This window comes from Anabrus simplex, chromosome 1, assembly GCF_040414725.1.
Source record: "Anabrus simplex isolate iqAnaSimp1 chromosome 1, ASM4041472v1, whole genome shotgun sequence".
Lineage (NCBI taxonomy): Eukaryota > Metazoa > Arthropoda > Insecta > Orthoptera > Tettigoniidae > Anabrus > Anabrus simplex.
In genome coordinates, this window is record NC_090265.1 from 470796322 (window position 1) to 470819892 (window position 23571).

At 41.9% G+C, this 23571-nt stretch overlaps 1 protein-coding gene and 1 long non-coding RNA gene across 2 annotated transcripts in view; one reads left to right on the forward strand and one right to left on the reverse strand.

Moving 5' to 3' along the window:
- LOC136856961 (uncharacterized) overlaps positions 1–6959 on the reverse strand; it is a 56115-nt gene extending 49156 nt beyond the window's left edge. The window contains exons 1-2 of the long non-coding RNA XR_011017525.1: positions 6919–6959; positions 6615–6685 (exon numbers count right to left, since the gene is read on the reverse strand). This is a non-coding gene — a long non-coding RNA (uncharacterized lncRNA). The remainder of the gene's footprint in view (positions 1–6614; positions 6686–6918) is intronic.
- LOC136856960 (DNA ligase 1) overlaps positions 1–23571 on the forward strand; it is a 434127-nt gene that overhangs the window by 282660 nt on the left and 127896 nt on the right. Inside the window, exon 3 of the mRNA XM_067135255.2 lies at positions 2597–3772. Within this exon, the coding sequence (XP_066991356.2) occupies positions 2597–3772 (1176 nt within the window). The remainder of the gene's footprint in view (positions 1–2596; positions 3773–23571) is intronic.

Genomic DNA, 23571 nt, shown 5'->3' on the forward strand with positions numbered 1-23571 from the left:
CACCTTTTTCCTCCTCGTATTAACACAGTATAATAATTTCGTGTGGCTATTTCTAGTTGAGTACAGCTCTTGTAAGGCAGACCCTCCAATGATGGTGGGGGGCATCTGCCACGTGTAGGTAACTGCGTGGTAGTGTGGTGGAGGATAGTGTTATGTGTGGTGTGTGAGTTGCAGGGATGTTGGGGAGAGCACAAACACCCAGCCTCGAGCCAAGGGAATTAACCATTTAAGGTTAAAATCTCCACCCCGGCCGGGAATCGAACCCAGAACCCTCTGGACCGAAGGCCAGCACTCTAACCATTTAGCCATGGAGCCGGACATTAACACAGTAATGCCCAGCGTATGACATATCATACGTTAAAAAGCAAGGCATCAAAATTATTGTTTTAATTCAAAATATTTAATATTCTTTCCTTTAGTATTCATTACGAAAGCTTTCTCTTCTGATAATTAATGTGTTCATGAAAGAAACTGATAAACACTTTGTTTTTGTATTTTTACAACGGCATCTCTACAACGAAAATGTAAGAATAGCATCGTATTTCATATCCTGGGGCAGCTATTCCAATTCTGTGCCCTACAGACCTAAATGAAGAATGATTATTGATATTTTCCTATACACACATGCACACTGGACTTATAACGCAATATCATATTCCAACCCCTAGAAAGAAAAAGGCAGCTCAATGCGTCGTGTCATTTTCAGTAATTTTTCGTGTCTTGCAAGTTTTATATTTGCTAATAGGTTGTCATAGTTTGAAAGCAAAAGATACTACATCTTAAAGTGTAGATAGCCTTTAAGTAATCCTTCCTAATCCAGCGGAGAATTAAGACCACAACATAATCAGTTCGGATTTATGTAGCCAGTGTGGGATATGGTTCAGTTCAGATATCAGCGAACAGCTATGTATACATATGTGTAGTTACCATTATTTATACATGTAGAGAACCTTCTAGAGTAAACCAATGGCGAAACTCGAAGAAGAATTGATATAAATAATAATAATTATAGTTTAACGTCTCACTAACTACTTTTTACGGTTTTCGGGGACACTGAGGAGCCGAAATGCTGTCATGCCAGTAAATCTACGGACACGAGACTGTCGTATTTGACCAATTTCAAATACCATCAGACTGAGCCGGGATTGAATCCGCCAATCTGATCTCAGCCTGAGCTACTAAGCCCGGTGAATTGATAAAAAGTCGCTTGGAAGGTGAAGAACGATTTTAAGCAAATACCAATTTTAAGGGACAAATCTTGGTCCTGCTGGTACAAAAGCTACCACCTACCAGTTGAACAATAGTAGCTTGAGGTGATCTAAGCGTACAAAGGATTGGGAGGAGTAGGGGAGTATGGAAGGCATGGAACAATGAAACCTATTGGGGTACGAAGACAGAAACAAGTGTTCAGAGGCCAAGAGACGGATAATCAATAGCACGTGGGAAAAACAGTTGAAATATTCACAGTTGTAGCCTTGACTTCTGCTCCTGATGCCTTTGATGTAACTTAATTGTTTCGATTCAAGGAAAGTGAGATGGGCGAGATTCACTGAAACATTCTGCGGAAAGCGATGCTAAATAATTCTACTAATGCAATAATCCGTTCCGTAAGAATTCTTAACAGGACAACAATATTGCTTCCCATTCTATTTTCTCTTGATGCTAAGTAGGCTATAATTAAACCAACCGAGCGAGTTCACTACGCGTTGTGTAGCCCTAAGTATGCATTCAGAGGATTGCGAGTTCGCATCCAAACATCGCTAAAAACTTATCGGTGTTAGTACGACTTTAAAGCACTAGCAAAAAAAGAAAAGGGTATCTGCACAAGCCTTGAAGGTTCTTGGAGCAGTGGAAGGTAAAGGCTTCTGTTAGGGTTTGAGACGTCCTCTATGCCCTCTATCAGTCTATCATTCAGTGACTGAGACTAGCAAGAACTGTCTATCTGTAAAAAAAAGCAGAACGTATGTACCAATAATAAAAAGGATTTGTTCACAGCTTGTTGTAAACGGTCGTTACTCGCGTGGAACAAAATATAACACTGATGCCGAAACCGCGGGAACGAAGAACCATCAACACTACCACTAATGACGATTACACTGAACGGATATCTCCAAGAGTTTTTTCTTTTTATTTTCTTCACGCCGCCAGTACCCACATAACAAGAGAGTATCAACATCATGACAAACGGCAGATGAGTAGATCACATTCTATTTATTCCGAAATAGTTAATTAGGAATGTTACTGCGAAAGAAAGAATGATAAACCGATAGAGGGCACAGAGGGCGTTCCAATCCCTAACAGCTTCCACTTTCCGTAACCTTGGCACTAAGTAAGATAAGAGTTGTTAGCTCCTTTGTCCTCAGGAATTAACTTGGTACTCATTTATGATGTAGGTGAGTAACCCCCCCCCCCAAAGTAGCAGTCCCATTTCTAAATGCTTCGACTTCCTGAATGTGAAACGAACTCATGTTCATCAGGTTGATTTTCTTTTATTCCTTGCATTTTTTAACGTAATAACAATATGTGAATCACACACCACCGCCATAGGTTGGAACACTGTAATGTAGACTAATGATTCCATTTGTTGTTTTTGCAGGCGCGGTTCCAGCAGAAGCAGTTGCAGGAGAAAGAGCAGAAACTCCTCCGCCTGTATGAGAGCCAACAGCAAAGGGCGTTCCAACGCGTCGCCGCCCGTGGTAGCGCTGGGAGTTCCTCCGTAAGCTCGGTGTCCTCCAACAATTCCTCAATGAGCGTGGGCAAGGTCCGCCAGATGTTCGACGAGCGACGTACTAATGGCAGCACAGGCTGGGACCGCAGTTATCCTTTAGAACCGCTAGACAACAGTCTTAGTAAGTCCCGAGGTGCTCCACCGGCTGCCAAGACCAAAGCCAACAGAGTCGCCAGTCTCGACCGTTCTCAAAACAGCAACCAAATCACTAAAACGAACGTTAAGAGATCCAAGAGCCACGCTCGAGAAAGTGTCACCAATGAACTGAATGGTAGTTATCGAAGACAGCAACAACAAAATAACGTCGAAACAGACTACAATGCTAGTTTTCGAAGATTGACGGTTGAAGATGAAGACGGAAATATCAGGAAAGTAAGTAATACCGAACGCTTCAACGAAAGTTTCAGGGTGCAGCCTGAGGAGGAACGTTTCAATGGTAGTTATCGCAAACAACATTTGGACAACAATTTTGAAGGAAGTTATTCTAGGGAAGACTTGAATGGAAGCAATCGCAAACAGCAGTTGAACAGCGAGGGCTCCAACGGAAGCATTAGGAGGCAAGAAGTTAACATCCATTCATTTCAACGAGACCAATACGAAGAAGACATTGATTACGAAACACTCGGGGAAACTGATCAGCAGTTGAATGGAAATCAGACTTTTACAGTAATTGAAGAAAAAAAACGCGAGGATTTATTTGCTAAATATCAGGTTCGGGACATTGAGAACAACGAACTGCTGTCCGCATCGCCACCTCCAGAACTGTTTAACGACGACGACGACGACGACAACGATGACGTAGTTGATGACTCTTTTGTGTTCAAGAAGTTGCCTAATGTAGGGGGAGCTTTGCTGCTCGAAGAAACTTCCACAGTAAAAAGTAGTGACAAGTTCAAGACGTATAACGCCAGTAAACATAAACGGGAAGAGAGCAAGAAGATGCCACCACCTGCGGCTGACGTCAAGAAAGGAGGCGTGGCTCGGCGGGAAGCTGTTTCACCTCCTCCAAAGGCGGCCAGTAAACCTGCAGCTAGAAAAGTAGAGGTAGGTTTCATCCATATGTTATTGTAATCTGATAGACGGAATGATTTCCTGCTTGAAGTTTCATTCAGAGATACGGTACCTCGCAATTCTTACTCTTGAAATCTTAAGTTTACTATCATTGCTTCATCACTTTATCACTTCATTTAAGATACTGAATTTATAAGAGCCAGCTAATATGAAAAACTAGCTTCGATAAATGTTAGAGCTTTTTTTCCCCCTCCAAACTGTCCTTTGAAATATTTGGGCACCTTTTTCTCATGAACTAGATAACATACAAAACTGAAACAGCATAGGTATAAGATTTTAAGGAGTATCAGGTTAAGAAAGAAATTATGAATTAATTAAAGTACTATAGTTTCTTAGAATTTACAAAATCTTTAAAAAATATGAACAATAACTAACTATAAACATAGTGAATTGTAGAGGAAATATTCCATCACTAGCCATTGCAATTTTATTCTGTTACAATTTACAGTTACTGAGAAAAGTCTATCTAAAATTGTTGTCGACATAAATAACTCAGTTAACTATGTCCAGTTTGAGTTAGTCCGATGGTATTTGCAGTCTCATCACAGAACATTGATATTGAAAACCATTTAACGGAACTATAGTCTAAACACAGGATAATAATATCCAACATATCAACATATCATTGACTAGGCAAGTCCTCAACGAAATCGGGCTTTGAAATTTAAATTCTATTATTCACTTAAATCTCTTATTCTCTTAATCTCTGATTATTCTCATACATCCTCCAGATTCAGCGAAGCATCTCATATCAATATTGCTATCACTATCATTGCACTAGTTCTTGAGATGAATTGAATCTACCTACAAATGAGTAGATGGATGCTGTGGACTTAAGTTTGGTACCCGGCAATTGTCTGTAGATGGAGTGAGGAAACCACGGAAAGGCAATTAAAAGACGACCAAGGATTGACGATTCAGCCAACCTCTAGTCAATTGCTTTCACGAGGTCGAGTGGTCCTTATCCCAGGCCGCGCAGCAGATTTTAAATCTCTTGCAGAGTCTGTAATCGAACTCGGGTCCAGAGACTGTATGTGTACCCCGAAACCTGCAAAGTGGCCCCGTTCATATAACAGAGAAAATTATACAGTTTTTCAATTACATAACACGAATTTTAGATCATGAGAAAGAGTGAAACCATAGCTCTACTGTGGATTATTTTATTTTATTTTTTTACAATTTGCTTTACGTCGCACCGACGCAGATATATCTTATGGCGACGATGGGATAGGAAAGGGCTAGCTAGGAGTGGGAAGGAAGTGGCCGTGGTCTTAACTAAGGTACAGTCGTAGCACTTGCCTGATGTGAAAACGGGAAGCCACGGAAAACCATAGGACTGTCTACAGTGGGGTTGGAACCCACTATCTCCCGAATGAAAGCTCACAGCTGCACGCCCCTAACAGCACGGCCAACGCGCTCGGTCGTCTGCAGACAGATTTCACTTTCTCTGTTCCATAGTTCACTACAGATCAGATAGTGGTCTGTATCATCGAAAAATCCTCGGAATACCCACACATTCCTAAAAGATTTCCTGAATTCAGAGTCGGTTATAATATAGTATATTTTGATTCTCGTGGCCCTAGACACCCATGCGTAGCCTTGCGCTTGAAGAACGTATTCGTACCTACTAATCCCATACTAGCAAAGAACTTCAATAAATGCTTCTAATTCCTATTAGCTTCCATATCTTCCCCACATTTACCCATCACCTTTTTATATTCCCCAGTTCTATTTCCAGCTCTCGCATTCAAGTCGCCTATTAGCAGTATCGTATTCTTGCTGTTGACTTTGACTGCGATGTCACCCAATGCTTCATAAAACTTGACAACTTCATCCTCATATGCACCCCTCACATCGTGAATACACGGAGACAATTCTCCCCCTTATTCCTCCAACTGCTAAATCTACCCACACTATACGCTCATTGACGTGCCTTACAAAAACTATGCTGCGTGCAATAGTATCCTGATGAACAGTCCTACCCTACACTCTGTCCTTTCCTCTTAAAGAACACTCCATAATCTCTTCCTCGTTATCCCCCCTTACCCGAATATCATTACCTACTAAACATCCGGATACATCCTCTTTGCTGACTCAGCCATTTCTACTGCCTTTCTTCTATAAGCTCCCTTCGAATTCCATTTCGTTCCCCAAGTCGTTTCTAATGAGTCTCTGGCCTGTCAAAAGAAAGTGGGACTCCGTTACTCCCATAGGTCCGAGGCTTACTTAAAACATTCTGAGCGTACTCGGTAAACATTATGTGAATTAGGATGCTACCCTAGGCCCAGTGAGAAACTCTCCTCTAACGGGTTTGGGACCACGGTGGGTAGTGTAGTTCTAGCCGCCTGAGTACAATGAGGGTCATGACTCAGAATGTGTCCGAGATGCCCACTGCTGAAATGAAATGGCGAATGACTTTTAGTGCCTGGAGCGTCCGAGAACAAGTTCGGCTCGCCAAATGCAGGTCTTCTGATTTGACTCCCGCAGGCGACCTGCGCGTCGTAATGAGGATGAAATGATGATGAAGATGGTACATACACCCAGTCCCGTGCCAGGGGAATCAACCAATTATGGTTAAAATTCCAGACCCTGCCGGGAATCGAACCCCTGTGACCAAAGGCCAGCACGCTAACTATTTAGCTATGGAGCTATTCCATAGCAACTGGTATCACTTACTACGCCAATCAGCCCCTAAATAACAATACTTTGTGGCCTTGCTTGCAATGGACGAAGACAAGCAAGCTTGTAGCGTTATATGGCTGTTAATATCCAATTTTACGTGAATTCTGAACCGCAAGAACATGACTTTTCATACCTTGGACAGCATTCGAATCGCAGCCTCCTTGATGGGGAGCCATTGAGGATGCCACTCAGCTGTCATGCCCCCTGAAATAGATAAAAACAAGTTGTTTGAAATACTTTCATAATGATACAATGATTTATTTATTGTGCGCGTCGAGAAATGGACTTGTTACCCGACAACATGACTAGTCGAGACCAAGTATTTTCCCCTCATTTGTCGTGACAGCACAACAATGCGAAATGAAAGTAAATCACTGCGTTCATTTATTTAAGTTTGAGAATAATTTCAAGGCAATCTTAAGCACTGATCTTTTCACCTCACAGCAGAACATTAGCGAATTGTGTAATCATGTTTCCTCGTAAGATGACATCCTTGTGCAATGACTGTGAGTCACAGCTGTTGTTTGCCTGCACAGCACAGCGCTAAGCGGTGTGTGACATCACGCAAGCCGTCAATCACGTGAATCAAGCCGGAAAATAATCATCAGATAGCGGTAAAATTTACCGGCCGAATGTAGCTGAAGTACATGTCGCTAATGGTAAAAGCGATATGTTTATTCATACAGTGATACATTTATTGAAAGGAAGTAAAAGCGAAGTGGATATCGTGGTCGCCAGAATCTAACTTCTTCTCTCAGAGCTGAAAACAAATAACTCATTGATTTTTACGTATCACTAATAATTTTTCTTACGATTTTCGGAGACGCTCAGGTGCCGGAACTTTGTTTTTTACGTGCTTGTAAAACAATCGACACGAGACTGACATGTTTGAACACCAAATTCTACTGTACTGACCTAGGATCAAATACGCCAACTTCAACTCTCTACCGTCTGAGCAGTTCAAAACAAAGCCTCCTTGCACGCTGGCTACTTTATCAACAACGATAAGGCGAATATTTCCCAAAATTTCACCCGTTCATTTGCGTGAACAATCAGTCTGGCTACTTGGCTGAATGATCAGCGTCGTGACCTTGAACTTAGAGGGTTCAGGGCTCTGTTCCGACTGGATGGGGTATTTTAGCCGAATCCGGTTAATTCCTCTGGCTCGGGGAATGAGTGTCTCAATATACACACAGCACTGCACACTACCAACCACCATAGAAATACATTCCACCACGCAGGAAAGGCTTGAGCCATAACACAACGCCAAGCCTTCTTCTTCTTCTTCTTCTTCTTCTTCTTCTTCTTCTTCTTCTTCTTCTTTTCCTACCGCTTTTCCCACACCTGTGGGGTCGCGGGTGCGAACTGCGTCGCACATGTGGATTTGGCCCTGTTTTACGGCCGGATGCCCTTCCTGACGCCAACCCTATATGGAGGGATGTGATCACTATTGCGTGTTTCTGTGGTGGTTGGTAGTGTAGTGTGTTGTCTGAATATGAAGAGGAGAGTGTTGGAACGGACACAAACACCCAGTCCCCGAGCCAGAAGAATTAATCAGAAGCGATTAAAATCCCCGACCCGGCCGGGAATCGAACCCGGGACCCTCTGAACCGAAGGCCAATACGCTGACCATTCAGCCAACGAGTCGGACAACACAACGCCAAGCCTAAATGTGCAAAAAAAGAAGTAGAAATATCTGGCTGTAATAGTCACCACTAGTACTTCCAGTATCGAGCTCGATAGCTGCAGTCGCTTAAGTGCGGCCAGAATCTAGTATTCGGGAGATAGTAGGTTCGAAACCCACCGTCGGCAGCCCTGAAGATGATTTTCCATGGTTTCCCATTTTCACACCAGGCAAATGCTGGGGCTGTACCTTAATTAAGGCCACGGCCGCTTCCTTCCCACTCCTAGCCCTTTTCTGTCTCATCGTCGCCGTAAGACCTATCTGTGTCGGTGCGACGTAAAGCAAATAAAAAAATTAGCAAAAATATGTACTTCCAGTTTCGTATACAAGGAGGACATTTATTTTGTCGGTGTGCATTATTGTTAGTCTTTTGCCTGGGTCCTCAGTGGTTTGTTCTCCTAATTCATTGTCGATTTTCCAACAGACTCCGAAAATAATTTTCATCGAGATATTAAATATTTAGTTATTTAATTGAAATTGTATAGCACCACCTCTCTTACCCTGCCGGCCAACATTCTGATGGTCGATGTTTTATTTTCACCAAAGGGACTCGAACCGGCTAACCACGTCGTCAGACCAAGCGGACAATAATTCGTTCTCATTGTTTGACAAGCAAACCATCGGAAACAAAATTAATTTCTTCCTTACTTACTCTTCCATTTAAACTTCGCAAATAATTCAGAATATAATGAGCAAGTTTTACAAACCCAATATAATAAAACGCCGGAGATAAAGACTTATTACCGAGTAGATTGACTGTGGCTAGGGTCCCACAGCTGTGTGCTTGCATTCGGGAGATAGTGGGAGACAGTGGGACAGGAGAAGGCTAGGAGTGAGAAAGAAGTGGCCGTGGCCTTATTTAAGGTACAACCTTAACATTTGTCTGGCGTGAAAATGGGAAACCACGGAAAACCATCTTCAGGGCTGCCGGCACTGGAGTTCGAACCCAGTGTCTCCCGAATACCGGTATCTCTTCAATTGTCATTAGATCCACCCATCACACCTTCAGCATTTTTCTGTGTGCATGTACGTACTGTATATCTGCCCCTTAGTCCCGTTTCTTGATACAGGGTCGCGGAGGAAGTGAGCTGAATTTATATGGCATGTTTTTACAGCCGGATGCCCTTACTGACGCCAACCTGAGTTGAGGAGCTAATGAAGATGAAATTAATGACGATGAATGAAACTCGGTAAATACGTGGAAGGAATCGTCTATGTCCTATGAATAGGAACTGTCCCGGAATTTTTTTCTTGAAATTAAAATGGGAAATCACAGGAAACCATTCTAAGGTCAGCCGATTATGGGGTTCGAATACACACTTCTCCGGAATGCAGAGCTTGGGCCCATTGCCGTAGCACTTTAGCACTCGCGGTCACTCCGCTCGGTTTCAGCATTCTTCTGTAACACCACATTTCAAAAGCCTGTATTCTCTTTCTTTGTGAGCTAGTTATTGTCCATGTTTTGCTCCCATACAATACCACGCTCCAGAGGAAAGTCTTCAAAAACTAATTCCCATATCAAGTAAATTCTTTGTCTTAAGAAAGGCCTTCCTTGTATGTGCTAGTCTTTATTTTATGTCCTCGTTACTTCTACCATCGTTCTACTTCCTTCAAAACATAATTTCCTAATCTAATATTTCTTGCATTACCTCACTTCCTTGAACTGCACTCCAATATTTTTATTTCTTATTTATTTTCATCTTGTAGGCCCACTCCTTCTCCGAAACAGTCCATGCCATTCAGAAATCTCCGCAGACTCAGATAAAATACAAAACAATATCATCGGTAAATCTCAGAGTTTTGATTCCTCTCTTTGGATTGTGATTCCCTTTCCGAATTTCTCTTTGATTTCTTTTACAGCCTGTTCTATATGAACATTGAAAAGGAGAGGGTACAAACTGCAGCCTTGTCTCACTCCTTTCTGGATTGCTGCTTCTTTTCACAGCCCTCGATTCTTATCACGGCAGATTGATTTTTGTACAAATTGTAGATAATCCTTCTTTCCCGGTATCTGATCCTGATTTCCTTCAGAAAGCGAAAAGTTTGGTCCGATAAACATTATAGAATGCCTTTTCTAGATCTACGAATGCCATGTACGTGGACTTGTCCTTCTTAATTCGATCCTCTTATGATCAGACGTAAAGTCAGGATTGCTTCACATGTTCGTACATGTCTTCTGAAGCCAAACTGATCTTCCCCCAACTCAGCTCAACTTGTCTTTCCATTCTTCTGTAAATAATACGTAACATAATTTTGCAAGCATGTGAATTAACAAAAATCTCAGTCCCCGAGCCAGAGGAATTTACCCGGAACGCTTTGAACCAAAGGTCGCAACGCTGACCACGCAGCCAAAGAACCGAACGATATCAGACCCTCTTAACATTTATAGTATGAGAGAGTGGAAGAGTTCCAAATTATCCAGCAAAATGTATTAGCAAAAGAACAAACTATGGGGATATAAGATTCCCTAGGTTTTTCCAGACCTCGTACAATTGGGAACAACAAACAATGACGCTAAGAGATGAAGATTTTGATTGTTGTATTAAGGGTGTGAGCATCGAAGTCACTGGTCCAACATATTATTATTATTATTATTATTATTATTATTATTATTATTATTATTATGCTAGGGGCTTTACGTCGCACCGACACAGATAGGTCTTATGGCGACGATGGGATAGGAAAGGCCTAGGAGTTGGAAGGAAGCGGCCGTGGCCTTAATTAAGGTACAGCCCCAGCATTTGCCTGGTGTGAAAATGGGAAACCACGGAAAACCATCTTCAGGGCTGCCGATAGTGGGATTCGAACCTACTATCTCCCGGATGCATTATTATTATTATTATTATTATTATTATTATTATTATTATATCTCCGTACAGACCATCAAGGCCCTTGGAGGGGTGGAAGGTAAAGGCTTCCACTATCCGTAACCTCGGCACTTGATGGGGTAGAGTGATTAGCTCTACGCCCGGCCGCCTTTGCCCCCAGGAATTAACCTGGTACTCATTTTTTGGTGTAGGCTGCGTGAACCTCAGGGCCATGTGCACCTCCGGAAGTGGAAATCTCGTTTCTTAAATTTTGCGACTTCCTGACGGGGATTCGAACCCACGTCCTTCCGGGCGAACCGAGCACGCCGATACCGCCTCGGACAGGCAGCCCCGGTCCAACATATAATGAATGGAAAAAATAACGAAAGGAGCTTGGTGGTGGTGGTGGTGGTGGTGGTGGTGGTGATTGCTAACTTATGTTGAGAAGAAGAACATCGAGATAATAAACTCAGCTCTAATAGAGCCTATGGCCGAGATGGTAGGCCCCTAAAACAACAACCACCATTTACTATAATAACAGAAAAAAGGCGGGATCCAACCTATCACACAATGAAGGTATTGGCGAAAGAAAGAGAAAGGGCATGAAAGGCGTGAAAATGAAGGACTCTCTAAATTTCGCAAACGTAATACCGTCAGAGTCGCAAGGGAGTACGAGTTAACAATGAGAGGCCAGACGGGAAAGATGTGAGAAGTGTGGTATAAACTAGCTGTAGCAATACCAAACTCAGCTAGGGCTCAATGGCCGTCACCATCTATACATATAAAATAAGAGTTTTGTCTGTACATTGCTCAGAATTTAAAAAGTATGGTATTTTTGTATTGGCCGTGCCCACAGTAATAAGGAAATGCACTTTTTAATTTTCCGTAATGTCTGTCTGTCTGTCTGTCTGTCTGTCTGTCTGTCTGTACACGCATCACTAGAAAACCGCTTCCGTGGTTTCCCATTTTCACATCAGGCAAATGCTGGGGCTGTACCTTAATTAAGGCCACGGCCGCTTCCTTCCCATTCCTAGGCCTTTCCTATCCCATCGTTGCCATAAGAGTCGGTGCGACGTAAAGCCCGTAACAAAAAAAAACCGGCTTAAGAGAATTTAGTGAAAATCGGTATGCTAAGTCGGGGAATAAGTCGCTACAGTCCAGGCCATAAGTAATTTTATTCACGCTGAGAGAAATGGTAGTTTACGGGAAAGTCTAAAATTTAATTTTCAAGTATGTTATTAGTGGTCTTATCTTAATGAAAAACGGTATGCAAGGTCAGGGAAAAAGTCGCTACAATCTATGCTATAAATAATTTTATTCACGCTAAGTGAAATGGTAGTTTAGAGGAAGGCCTAAAATTCGATTCTTAAATATGTATGTTATTAGTGGTCCTGTCGATAAATACTGCATCTAAGGTTATATAGTATTAAATTTCCGATCATTTATGTACCGGCTATGATAACAGAGATATTCATGAAGTTTGATTTTTGTTGCTGAAGTCCATATCAGCGCCGAGTCACGAGAAAATGGGTGAACAGAATTTAATGAAAATGGGTATGTAAATTCGCAGAATATGGAACTACAGTCTACGATATAAATATTTTTATAAGACGCCCTAATATCATATAGTTGAAAGAAAACTTAATGTGAAAGCTCATAAAGTTGATCAACAATAACATTACATTGACCATTGTTTGTTGTGATGTGCTTTGTGTCTTCTGTTGCCACTCATCCCTGATAGATGGGATTACTGTTGCGTACCGAGTTTTTTTTTATTTGCTCTACGTCGCACCGACACAGATAGGTTTTATGCCTACGATGGGACATGAAAGGGCTAGGAGTGGGAAGGAAGCGGCAGTGGCCTTAATTAAGGTACAGCCTGGTGTGAAAATGCGAAACCACGGATATCCATTTTCAGGACTGCCGACAGTGGGGTTCGAACCCACCATCTCCCGGATGTAAACTCAGAGCTGCGCGCCCCTAACCGCACAGCCAACTCGCCCGGTCGTACCGAGTATAACAGCCTGCTTGAATATTGGCGGGAAGTAGCTGGGGAGTTAGATAATATTCTTCTTTAGCAACCTCTGGTTCATAAATTTTCTCATACTACTGATACGTAACACACTGGTTCATCATAGCATTCGAGCTATTCAATCCCTACTCTGAGGCACTGATTGGAATGAGCAGTGTGCATACAAAATAATAATAATAATAATAATAATAATAATAATAATAATAATAATAATGGCAGAGGTGTGTTCACGGCTATCTGCTGCCTGCTCATTCCAGCACTAGGACTTTGACCTATTAGATCGGCACCATAGTACTGTTCATTAAAGTGCGAAAATGTGCGGTTTTTCATTTGATCGAGTATTTTGTAGGATAAAATTGCTTTTAATCGCTACATTCCTACTGACGTTTTTGTCATGACATATGTTGACTTCAGTTAGAAAACCACAAAGATACTCTTTCTGAGAATCCCGTAGCGAAGCACGGGTACATCAGCTAGTAAGCTATAAAGTTGAGCGCCAGAGAGGAATCTGTCACAAGTAATAAATTCAGGCAGAACACCGTGTTCACCACCCTAAAGTATCTCAATCAAGGGAAGGGGAAGTTGGTCCATCAGTTCATCTAATTAATAGTTCTCATGTCTAATACTTCCAACTTTTACATCCTGACCCAGCCAGGTTTTGTTCTTTTTATCTTTTCTGTTTGATTTTTTATGAATGAATGAGTGAACGGAATTATTTCACATGAAAACTAAAACTAACTAGCGTGACTTTTGGCTGTGAGAAGAGAAAATTGCTGAAGTTTCCTCTGTAAAGCGTTACGTAACAGCACAAAGAGATGCTATCTGGAAATAAGAATACAACTGCCCGATAAATGGTACGCGATAAACTCATTAAAACTATAGATATAGCAAACTTTATCTCATACGGAAAATAATGTCTTAAACCGGCATATTCCAAAAGGTAGCATAATAAACATTTACATTAAATGATTAAAGAAGGGAAAGTTCTTTAACTGAAAAATTCACGAACAATTGGCGGTTCTCCACAGCATCTGTAATTAAGGTTATACAAAAGTCTCGTTCCTTTTTCTTTTCTATTTTTTTTCGTTGCTAACGAGAGTGAGTCACGAGATTTCAAGAAGAAATATGCCATCTCTACGGCGAACCACTTAAAAAATTATTATTATTATTATTATTATTATTATTATTATTATTATTATTATTATTATTATTATTATTATTATTATTATTATTGCTACGGGTTTTACGTCGCACCGACAAAGGTCTTATGGCGACGATTTATTATTATTATTATTATTATTATTATTATTATTATTATTATTATTATTATTATTATTATTATTAATATTATTATTATTATTATTATTATTATTATTATTATTATTATTATTAAGCGTATGACTGTTTCAAAAAAAACACTACAGGTAACATTAGTCAAGGAATCACTGGCGTTTCTAGCATTACCTACAGTATAAATGCAAGAACCTACACTAAAAATACAAAACTAGGCCTATATACAGACGTCTAGATTGTTCATACCAGTATAATCTTCTGCACTAGCTATCGCTGTCAGAAAATCACCTAAGTCTCCACAGAACGCCCAGTTTTGACGTGAAACGTCATTCAGATTTCGGTTAGGTGTCTGCGGCAGGAAATCAATGTGACTTTTTATGTAACACAGGTATAGCTCAGAAAGTATTTCATATAAAGGAATGTTTAATACATCACACCAAAGTAAATGATGAATGCACAAAACGGAGGTAGCCGATGTAATGTGCATGGTGTCATCATAAAATAGCCGCCAAGCTTTTTTTTATTTTTTATTGTGTTTTAAAATCGAAAGTCAGTTACCGCGTGGTGTAACTTAGCGTGTAGATGTCGTGCAAAGACGAGTGAGGTGTCATTTGATTCGTCTCGACGAGTTTTTATCACGGATAATGTTATGGTATTTACGTCCCACTAACTACTTTTTGATGGTTTTTGGAGACGCCAAGGTGCCGGAATTTTGTCCCGCAGGAGTTCTTTCACGTGCCAGTAAATCTACCGACACGAAACTGAAGTATTTGAGTACCTTCAAATACCACCAGACTGAGCCAGGATCGAACCTGCCAAGTTGCGGTCAGAAGGCCACTGCCCCAACCGTTTGAGCCACTCAGCCCGGCAGTTTTTACCACAAAATTGTAAATAAAATATTTTGAATGCTATATGATTGTGATTGTACTAACTGGCGTAACCATAGAACAAACAATGAAACTTCAGAAGGCAATGAACTCGTGTATTTTATATTTTCTTTGAACAAATTATGAGAAGTTACCTTGCCTGAAAATTGAAAAATTAAGAAACCTGCGCACTGTGACACTAATATTTCGAATGCTGAACGGATCTACACCAGAATAGGCTACCTATCCATGGGCATTGCACAAGATCGACCTCTACTCTTATGATACCCTTTAATCACTCATCAGTATACAGCCACTGTTACCCAGCGAGTGATTGTGCGGTTTGGGTCATGTAGCTGTCAACTTGCATTCGGGAGATAGTGGATTCGAACCTCACTGTCGGCAGCCCTGAACATGGCTTTCTGTGGTTTCCCATATTGACATCAGGCAATTGTTGGGGCTGTAACTTAATAAGGCCACGGCCGCTTCTCTCCAACTTTCGTATCCCATCGCCGACATAAGACATATCTGTGTCGGTGCGACGTAAATAAAAATTGTAAAAAGACAGCCACTCCTTCCAGATGTCTGGTACAAGGCTACTGTATTCTCTCCCTACCAGTATACGAAATAGCACATAAATAGCCTCATTTAAGCGGTCTTGTCGAGATTTTTTCTTAAATACGTGAACAGCTTGTATGACTATTAGAGTGAGTGAGAGCAAGAGTATGATATAGAGCTATCGTTAGGTTAAAATGTAGAATATTAATCATTAACAAAATAATTCCAACTCTTTAGGTACCGGTACTTTGTAGATACTGTATACAGTCTTATGTAATAACTTCGAAATTATGTCACATGTGGTTAAGTGTAAAAGATGGCCATGAACCCTAACTTCACCACATACAAAGACATTAAATAAATTAATTAATTAATTAAATAAATAAATAAATAAATAAATAAATAAATAAATAAATAAATGTTTTGTGATATTTTACAAAAATATCCAAATATGTGACTAATACACGGGTAAAGTACACTGACTGACAGAGCAAATGCAACACCAAGAAGGAGTGGTCAGAACTTTATGAAAATTGCAGGGTAGACTGACGTCACTGAGGTATGCTCATGATGTGAAATGCGCCGCTGTGCTGCGCACGTAGCGAACGATAAATGGGACACGGCGTTGGCGAATGGCCCACTTCGTACCGTGATTTCTCAGCCGACAGTCATTGTAGAACGTGTTGTCGTGTGCCACAGGACACGTGTATAGCTAAGAATGCCAGGCCGCCGTCAACGGAGGCATTTCCAGCAGACATACGACTTTACGAGGGGTATGGTGATCGGGCTGAGAAGGGCAGGTTGGTCGCTTCGTCAAATCGCAGCCGATACCCATAGGGATGTGTCCATGGTGCAGCGCCTGTGGCGAAGATGGTTGGCGCAGGGACATGTGGCACGTGCGAGGGGTCCAGGCGCAGCCCGAGTGACGTCAGCACGCGAGAATCGGCGCATCCGCCGCCAAGCGGTGGCAGCCCCGCACGCCACGTCAACCGCCATTCTTCAGCATGTGCAAGACACCCTGGCTGTTCCAATAGGCCTATCGACCAGAACAATTTCCCGTCGATTGGTTGAAGGAGGCCTGCACTCCCGGCGTCCGCTCAGAAGACTACCATTGACTCCACAGCATAGACGTGCACGCCTGGCATGGTGCCGGGCTAGAGCGACTTGGATGAGGGAATGGCGGAACGTCGTGTTCTCCGATGAGTCACGCTTCTGTTCTGTCAGTGATAGTCACCGCAGACGAGTGTGGCGTCGGCGTGGAGAAAGGTCAAATCCGGCAGTAACTGTGGAGCGCCCTACCGCTAGACAACGCGGCATCATGGTTTGGGGCGCTATTGCGTATGATTCCACGTCACCTCTAGTGCGTATTCAAGGCACGTTAAATGCCCACCGCTACGTGCAGCATGTGCTGCGGCCGGTGGCACTCCCGTACCTTCAGGGGCTGCCCAATGCTCTGTTTCAGCAGGATAATGCCCGCCCACACACTGCTCGCATCTCCCAACAGGCTCTACGAGGTGTACAGATGCTTCCGTGGCCAGCGTACTCTCCGGATCTCTCACCAATCGAACACGTGTGGGATCTCATTGGACGCCGTTTGCAAACTCTGCCCCAGCCTCGTACGGACGACCAACTGTGGCAAATGGTTGACAGAGAATGGAGAACCATCCCTCAGGACACCATCCGCACTCTTATTGACTCTGTACCTCGACGTGTTTCTGCGTGCATCGCCGCTCGCGGTGGTCCTACATCCTACTGAGCCGATGCCGTGCGCATTGTGTAACCTGCATATCGGTTTGAAATAAACATCAATTATTCTTCCGTGCCGACTCTGTTTTTTCCCCAACTTTCATCCCTTTCGAACCACTCCTCCTTGGTGTTGCATTTGCTCTGTCAGTCAGTGTATTATAGGAAACGTATGCAGGAGGAAACTAGACTCGATAAGGAATCGAATAATACCAAAAGTACATCTGCAGAACAAATGAGGCGGCTACAGGAGCGTCGCAAGCTTAAGGTATTCATATACGTTTCATTAAAAAAAATCCATAATTTTTCACCAAAACTTTAAAAATTGTGTTAGTAGTTAACAGGAAGGTAAATGAAGACTGTTGTGCTATAAGATTGCCCAATTTATTATTTAAGGGCTGTCCAAGAAATTTTGTTAACAAAAATTGCACTTTTTTGAGACTACCTAGCAACTAAAAAAAAGCATTTATTGTAATATTTCTTTCGCCAAACTATTATAGTTAGTGTTCTTGATGTCCCCTACTGAATGTATTAGTTTATCACGATTACGCAAAGAATTATAACACATTCTTTCAAAAATACAAAATTTCAAAAATAACTTTTCTCTTCTTCGTACTCAGTTTTTAAACGAGGATATATTTTTGATCAGTTCTAGTATTATATTCAATTTGAGACCTTTTTGATGTACATAACTGAATTAGAACTCTACTTATTTGTGTTCGAACCTGAAAAGAAAACATAATTTTTAGTTTTGAGTAAATTAAGTTTAAAGTTTTGTATTATGATTAGACCTATTTCTTTTTACCTGAAAGTATTAGAATTCTCCCGCTGCACAGGTGCGGCCTTCCTCTTCAAGTTTCTTGCCCTATTTCAGCTTTCTTCTTCCAGCGAGGTACCTCCTTCGCTCTCTTTGTTCAGAAGTGCTCTGAAACTGACTTCTGCGTACACGTGCCTCATCAGCTTGTGACACTCCTGATGCTCAGTACATATCAGGCACAACCTTCATTCTTCTTAAAACCTCTATTTCAACCTTGTTTCCACAATTAAAGTGTAAAACTGCATCCATGACACCCAGTTTGAAAGTGGACAGCCCCACATATGTATCTTTTCTACACCTCTTCCATACCGTACCGTTGAATGACTCATTGGTATTTTGAGTCAAACCATGAAGATATTTTGATAACAATTTTGGATTACAGAGCCTTTCATACACAGGCTTCATTGCATGTAGGACTTCTAGTGGTATGCCTGTCTTTATGGGCAGTCAAAAGATACAATGTTGCCCATATAGCATTTGTCATATCGTTTATGAAACTGTAGTTGGAACTCAAAGCAATTCCAAAATAATTCTGACACTTGTCTATCAGTGCTCCAGTTAATTTGCCTCTACCACCCATCTTTTTGTTATGTTGTACAATTTTTCTAAGAGCTGTTCCTAAACGCTTTTGGTAGTGGCCCACACATTCCAGTTTATTGACTTCTTTGCCATTGTATGCATTGGAATCACACACTGCCTTGTAACTTTTGGAATCCCCATCCCCATAGAGATCTACATATACTCCAGACCTCTACTCTCACTTGAGCGAGAAAATATTTTTACTGTTCAATGTTATGCGAAGACCCACTGTAATTTTTGGCACAGACTGCAGCATGATCAGCCTTCCAACCTAAGTAGAATGGGGAATGCTTATCATCATTTGAATGCTTCTTACATCCAATACACCGGGCGAGTTGGCCGTGCGCGTAGAGGCGCGCGGCTGTGAGCTTGCATCCGGGCGATAGTAGGTTCGAATCCCACTATCGGCAGCCCTGAAGATGGTTTTCCGTGGTTTCCCATTTTCACACCAGGCAAATGCTGGGGCTGTACCTTAATTAAGGCCACGGCTGCTTCCTTCCAACTCCTAGGCCTTTCCTATCCCATCGTCGCCATAAGACCTATCTGTGTCGGTGCGACATAAAGCCCTTAGAAAAAAAAAACATCCAATACAGTTCATCATCATCATCATCTGTTTACCCTCCAGGTTCGGTTTTTCCCTCGGACTCAGCGAGGGATCCCACCTCTACCGCCTCAAGGGCAGTGTCCTGGAGCTTCAGACTCTTGGTCGGGGGATACAACTGGGGAGTATGACCAGTACCTCGCCCAGGCGGCCTCACCTGCTATGCTGAACAGGGGCCTTGTAGGGGGATGGGAAGATTGGAAGGGATAGGCAAGGATGAGGGAAGGAAGCGGCCGTGGCCTTAAGTGAGGTACCATCCCGGCATTCGCCTGGAGGTGAAGTGGGAAACCACGGAAAACCACTTCGAGGATGGCTGAGGTGGGAATCGAACCCACCTCTACTCAGTTGACCTCCCGAGGCTGAGTGGACCCCGTTCCAGCCCTCGTACCACTTTTCAAATTTCGTGGCAGAGCCGGGAATCGAACCCGGACCTCCGGGGGTGGCAGCTAATCACGCTAACCACTACACCACAGAGGCGGCTTCCAATACAGTTTCTGGACATTATCTCAGCAACGAATATACATCCAAATGCACACAGGTAAACAGGCAACGTGACAATATTTTCACTCAAAACACGCAGTTATGGAAACCATGGAAGCTGTCATTACCAAAGAGTATTATTGCTGCATACAAAGAATACCCACGTGGAGCCATCTATGGAGAGCTACTCTGTAACAACGAGCGCCAAACTTGAATTAAAACATCGAAAGGAACCATGAAATTCTCCGTGCAGCGAAGCCCGCCCACCTCAGACCGAGACACGGGTGCACTGTTCCCTTTAAATCAATTTTCTGAACATATTTATGCACGAAACATATAAGAACTATACATTTTCTTAAAGTAGAAGAATTAAGCTTTCATCAGGAAACAAAAATGGAAAAGTGAAAATTCCGTCCAAATACGTCATTTCAAACGTAGGTATATCAATACCTTAAGCCTACAGGGCTGGTCTCTTGTAAAAACAATGACAAAAAAGACAGGCAAGTACTGCAGTTGGAGATCAATGGTTTGTGTGAGTAGTTTGCTGGTACCATGGAGAAGTTAGAAGTAGAAATCCGTGTGCTCAATAGTACCTTTATCATTAAATTGATTAAACTTTTGAAACTTTCAACTTGTTCATTATTTCTAATTACTAGCGTTGGGATTTAAACGTAATAAAAATGGCTGAATATGTACGATGCATATGGGCAAACAATTCTCAAAATATGGAGTGAAATATGGGCTAAAATTTCTGAAAGTATGGAGTAAAATATGAGTAACATACACGCCACACAACCATTTAAAAGAAAACCACAAAGCAAAAGTTTAACCTTCTTACATATAATTGGGATTTTATTTTGAGCTGTTGCTACAGCTTATTTTGTGTGGGGATGATAATTTCGTTTTGCAAAGCAGTGGGTGTGCTTTAAGTTTTCAAAAGTGACACTGCGTCTGTTGTCTCTTAAAATAGCTTTGTATTCATTTAAACTCCGCTCAACATCATAAGAAGTTACAGACCGGGCGAGTTGGCCATGCGATTAGCTGTGAGTTGGGTTCGAACCCCACTGTCGACAGCCCTGAAGATGGTTTTCCGTAGTTTTCCATTTTCACACCAGGCCAATGCTGGGGCTGCCCGTTAATTAAGGCCACGGCCGCTTCCTTCCCACTTCTAGGCCAGTTAAAATTGCACTGATTTAGCACATATCACTATACAGGGTGAAGCGAAATTCGCGCACTCGGGCGTCGCAGCGCGACTCCTCACATGCCAGCAATAAAAAAATGTCTCTCACAAAAGTTCGTCCTGCGAGTACATCCGGGAGAAAAAGAACGTTGAAGAGTGATAATCTGGCAACACTGTAACCACATGTACGGTAACTACCTCTGTCAGCACATGTTAGTCGTGCTGTACAGTTGGTGCAGTGGATAGAGTTTTGGGTTAGCATGCAGGAGGTCGAGGGGTCGATACTGGTTTGAGGCGTATGTTTTTTATTTCGTAAATGTAGTCCAGATAGTATGGTATCTTAATCGTCAACAGCGATTGCAGCGGGTCCTCTAGAAACCATTTGCACTTACATACTACGTTCCTAGAAAGGCACGAACATTCGTTTTCATTGGTTAGTTTTGAAAGACGCCCTTTCCACGTCGTGGGCGTGAATTGATTCGCACCATTTTATCTACTAGGCGCGTTACAACAAGTTCAGCGTTACTAAATTTTGTAAATATAGGACACATGTGACCAAAGAAACGGTGTCTTACTGCATTACAGTATGTAATGTCCGATGGAAATTAGCAAATAAAAAAGTGAGCCTCAACCCAGGATCGAACCCTCGAACTCCTGCATGCCAACCCATAACTCTATGCACTGCACCAACTGTACATCACGACAAGTACGTGCTAGCAGAGATACTTACCCTTCATGTGGTTACAGTGTTGCCAGATGGTGGTGGTGGTGGTGATTATTGTTTTAAGAGGAAGTACAACTGGGCAACCATCCTGCCACTCTTCAACGTTCATTTTCTGCTGGATATACTCGCAAGACGAACTTTCGTGAGATACATTTTTTTTTAATTGCTGGCATGTGAGGAGTCGCGCTGCGACGCCCGAGTGCGCGAATTTCGCTTCATCCTGTATTCTAGATTCTTGACTAGCACTGTGTTTTCTTGACTTCTCCAACCTTTCCACTGCAGCAGTTGAGACGTTCAGTCATTTCCCGTATACAAGGCTTTTGGGCAGAATGGTTTCTTGCTTTTGGAGAGGATATAATGCTGTTGCGACGCATGAGAAGTTTCCTTGAATGTAAGCTATGTCATTTTTCGCTGTTTTGTCACCAGCAACTGATTTTGCGGATTCAATTGAAGCAGCGTTGTCAGAGTCTAAAACACTGAACACATTCCCGATTGCTTCAATGTTAACTGCACGGTCCTTATTGAGTTATGATTGGTTTGGGTGACAGTGGCATAACAGGGTACATTTCTCTCAGAATATGAATCCTTCCAGAAGCCTTCAAAAACACTTACTTCATTGAAGTTATTAAGAGGTCCACTTTATGGCAGCTAGCTCGAATAAGTTCTGCGCAAGTGAAGTTAATCATCTTCGGATTACTATTTTCAATGCTCCACCAGCTTTGAGCATAAACGGAGCTACATTAGCATATTTTCATATCTACCACCATTTGGCCATAGAATTGTCATGACATCATTGAACAGTTTAGCTATGCTCTTAATGTCACATGTATCCAACACCTCGAATGTTAATAGATTTACAAAACCCACCATTCATTAAACCGATGATAACGTTCCCCATCATTCTCCCCGCGCTGTCTGCCGTCTCATCACATGATATCCATATTGGAGTGTCTTGCATAATTTCTTTATTCAACTCAGCGTTTCTGCACATTTCTTCCTTAATGTTGATTGGTCTAGTACGCACTGCACTGTGTCCAGGAACTCCGTAAAGCACGGTTGTTTAACTTGTAGAGTGGTGTATCTACGCCGATAAGGGTTTGACAAAGATCCTTATTAAATTCATCCTTCACGTCCAGTTGCAAATCAAATAGAAATGCCTGTTTATCCTTGCTTTGTAACTTGTTGTTAGCCGTGTGTTTTTCTGTCATAAGGTGTTGTTGCACAGAAATCGCTGAGAACCAGACACTGCTTTCTGGCAGGTATTACAAAAAATTGCTTTATCGTCTGGTGATAGTCCTTCGTGCGGAAAATAATTTACTTACAATCTAATTTTTCAGATGAGGGCTTATGATCTGGGGGAATTTTAATTATTGTATACACCAAATGAACAAATATATCAATCACACTGAAGATGCACTCAAAGCACAGACACGACTGTTGATGGTTCGTGAAGTACTGAATAGAACAGGTTTACCTAATTGGTGCTAATGCTCTGTTAATTGCCTGTACCAGACTGCTGTGGTCAGATGTAAGGAATTCTGTTGTCACGAGTGTTGACTGACAAGGCCAAAGCTGAGTTCCAGCAATAAACAAAAGAATGTTCCTACCACACAACTTGTTTTCAACATTTCAACATTCCAGCGTTGAAATACAGATGCTAGTAAAATAAATTTTAGACGATTTTTATCTGTCAAGAAAAAGTTTGCAACCACAAAATATGGAACAT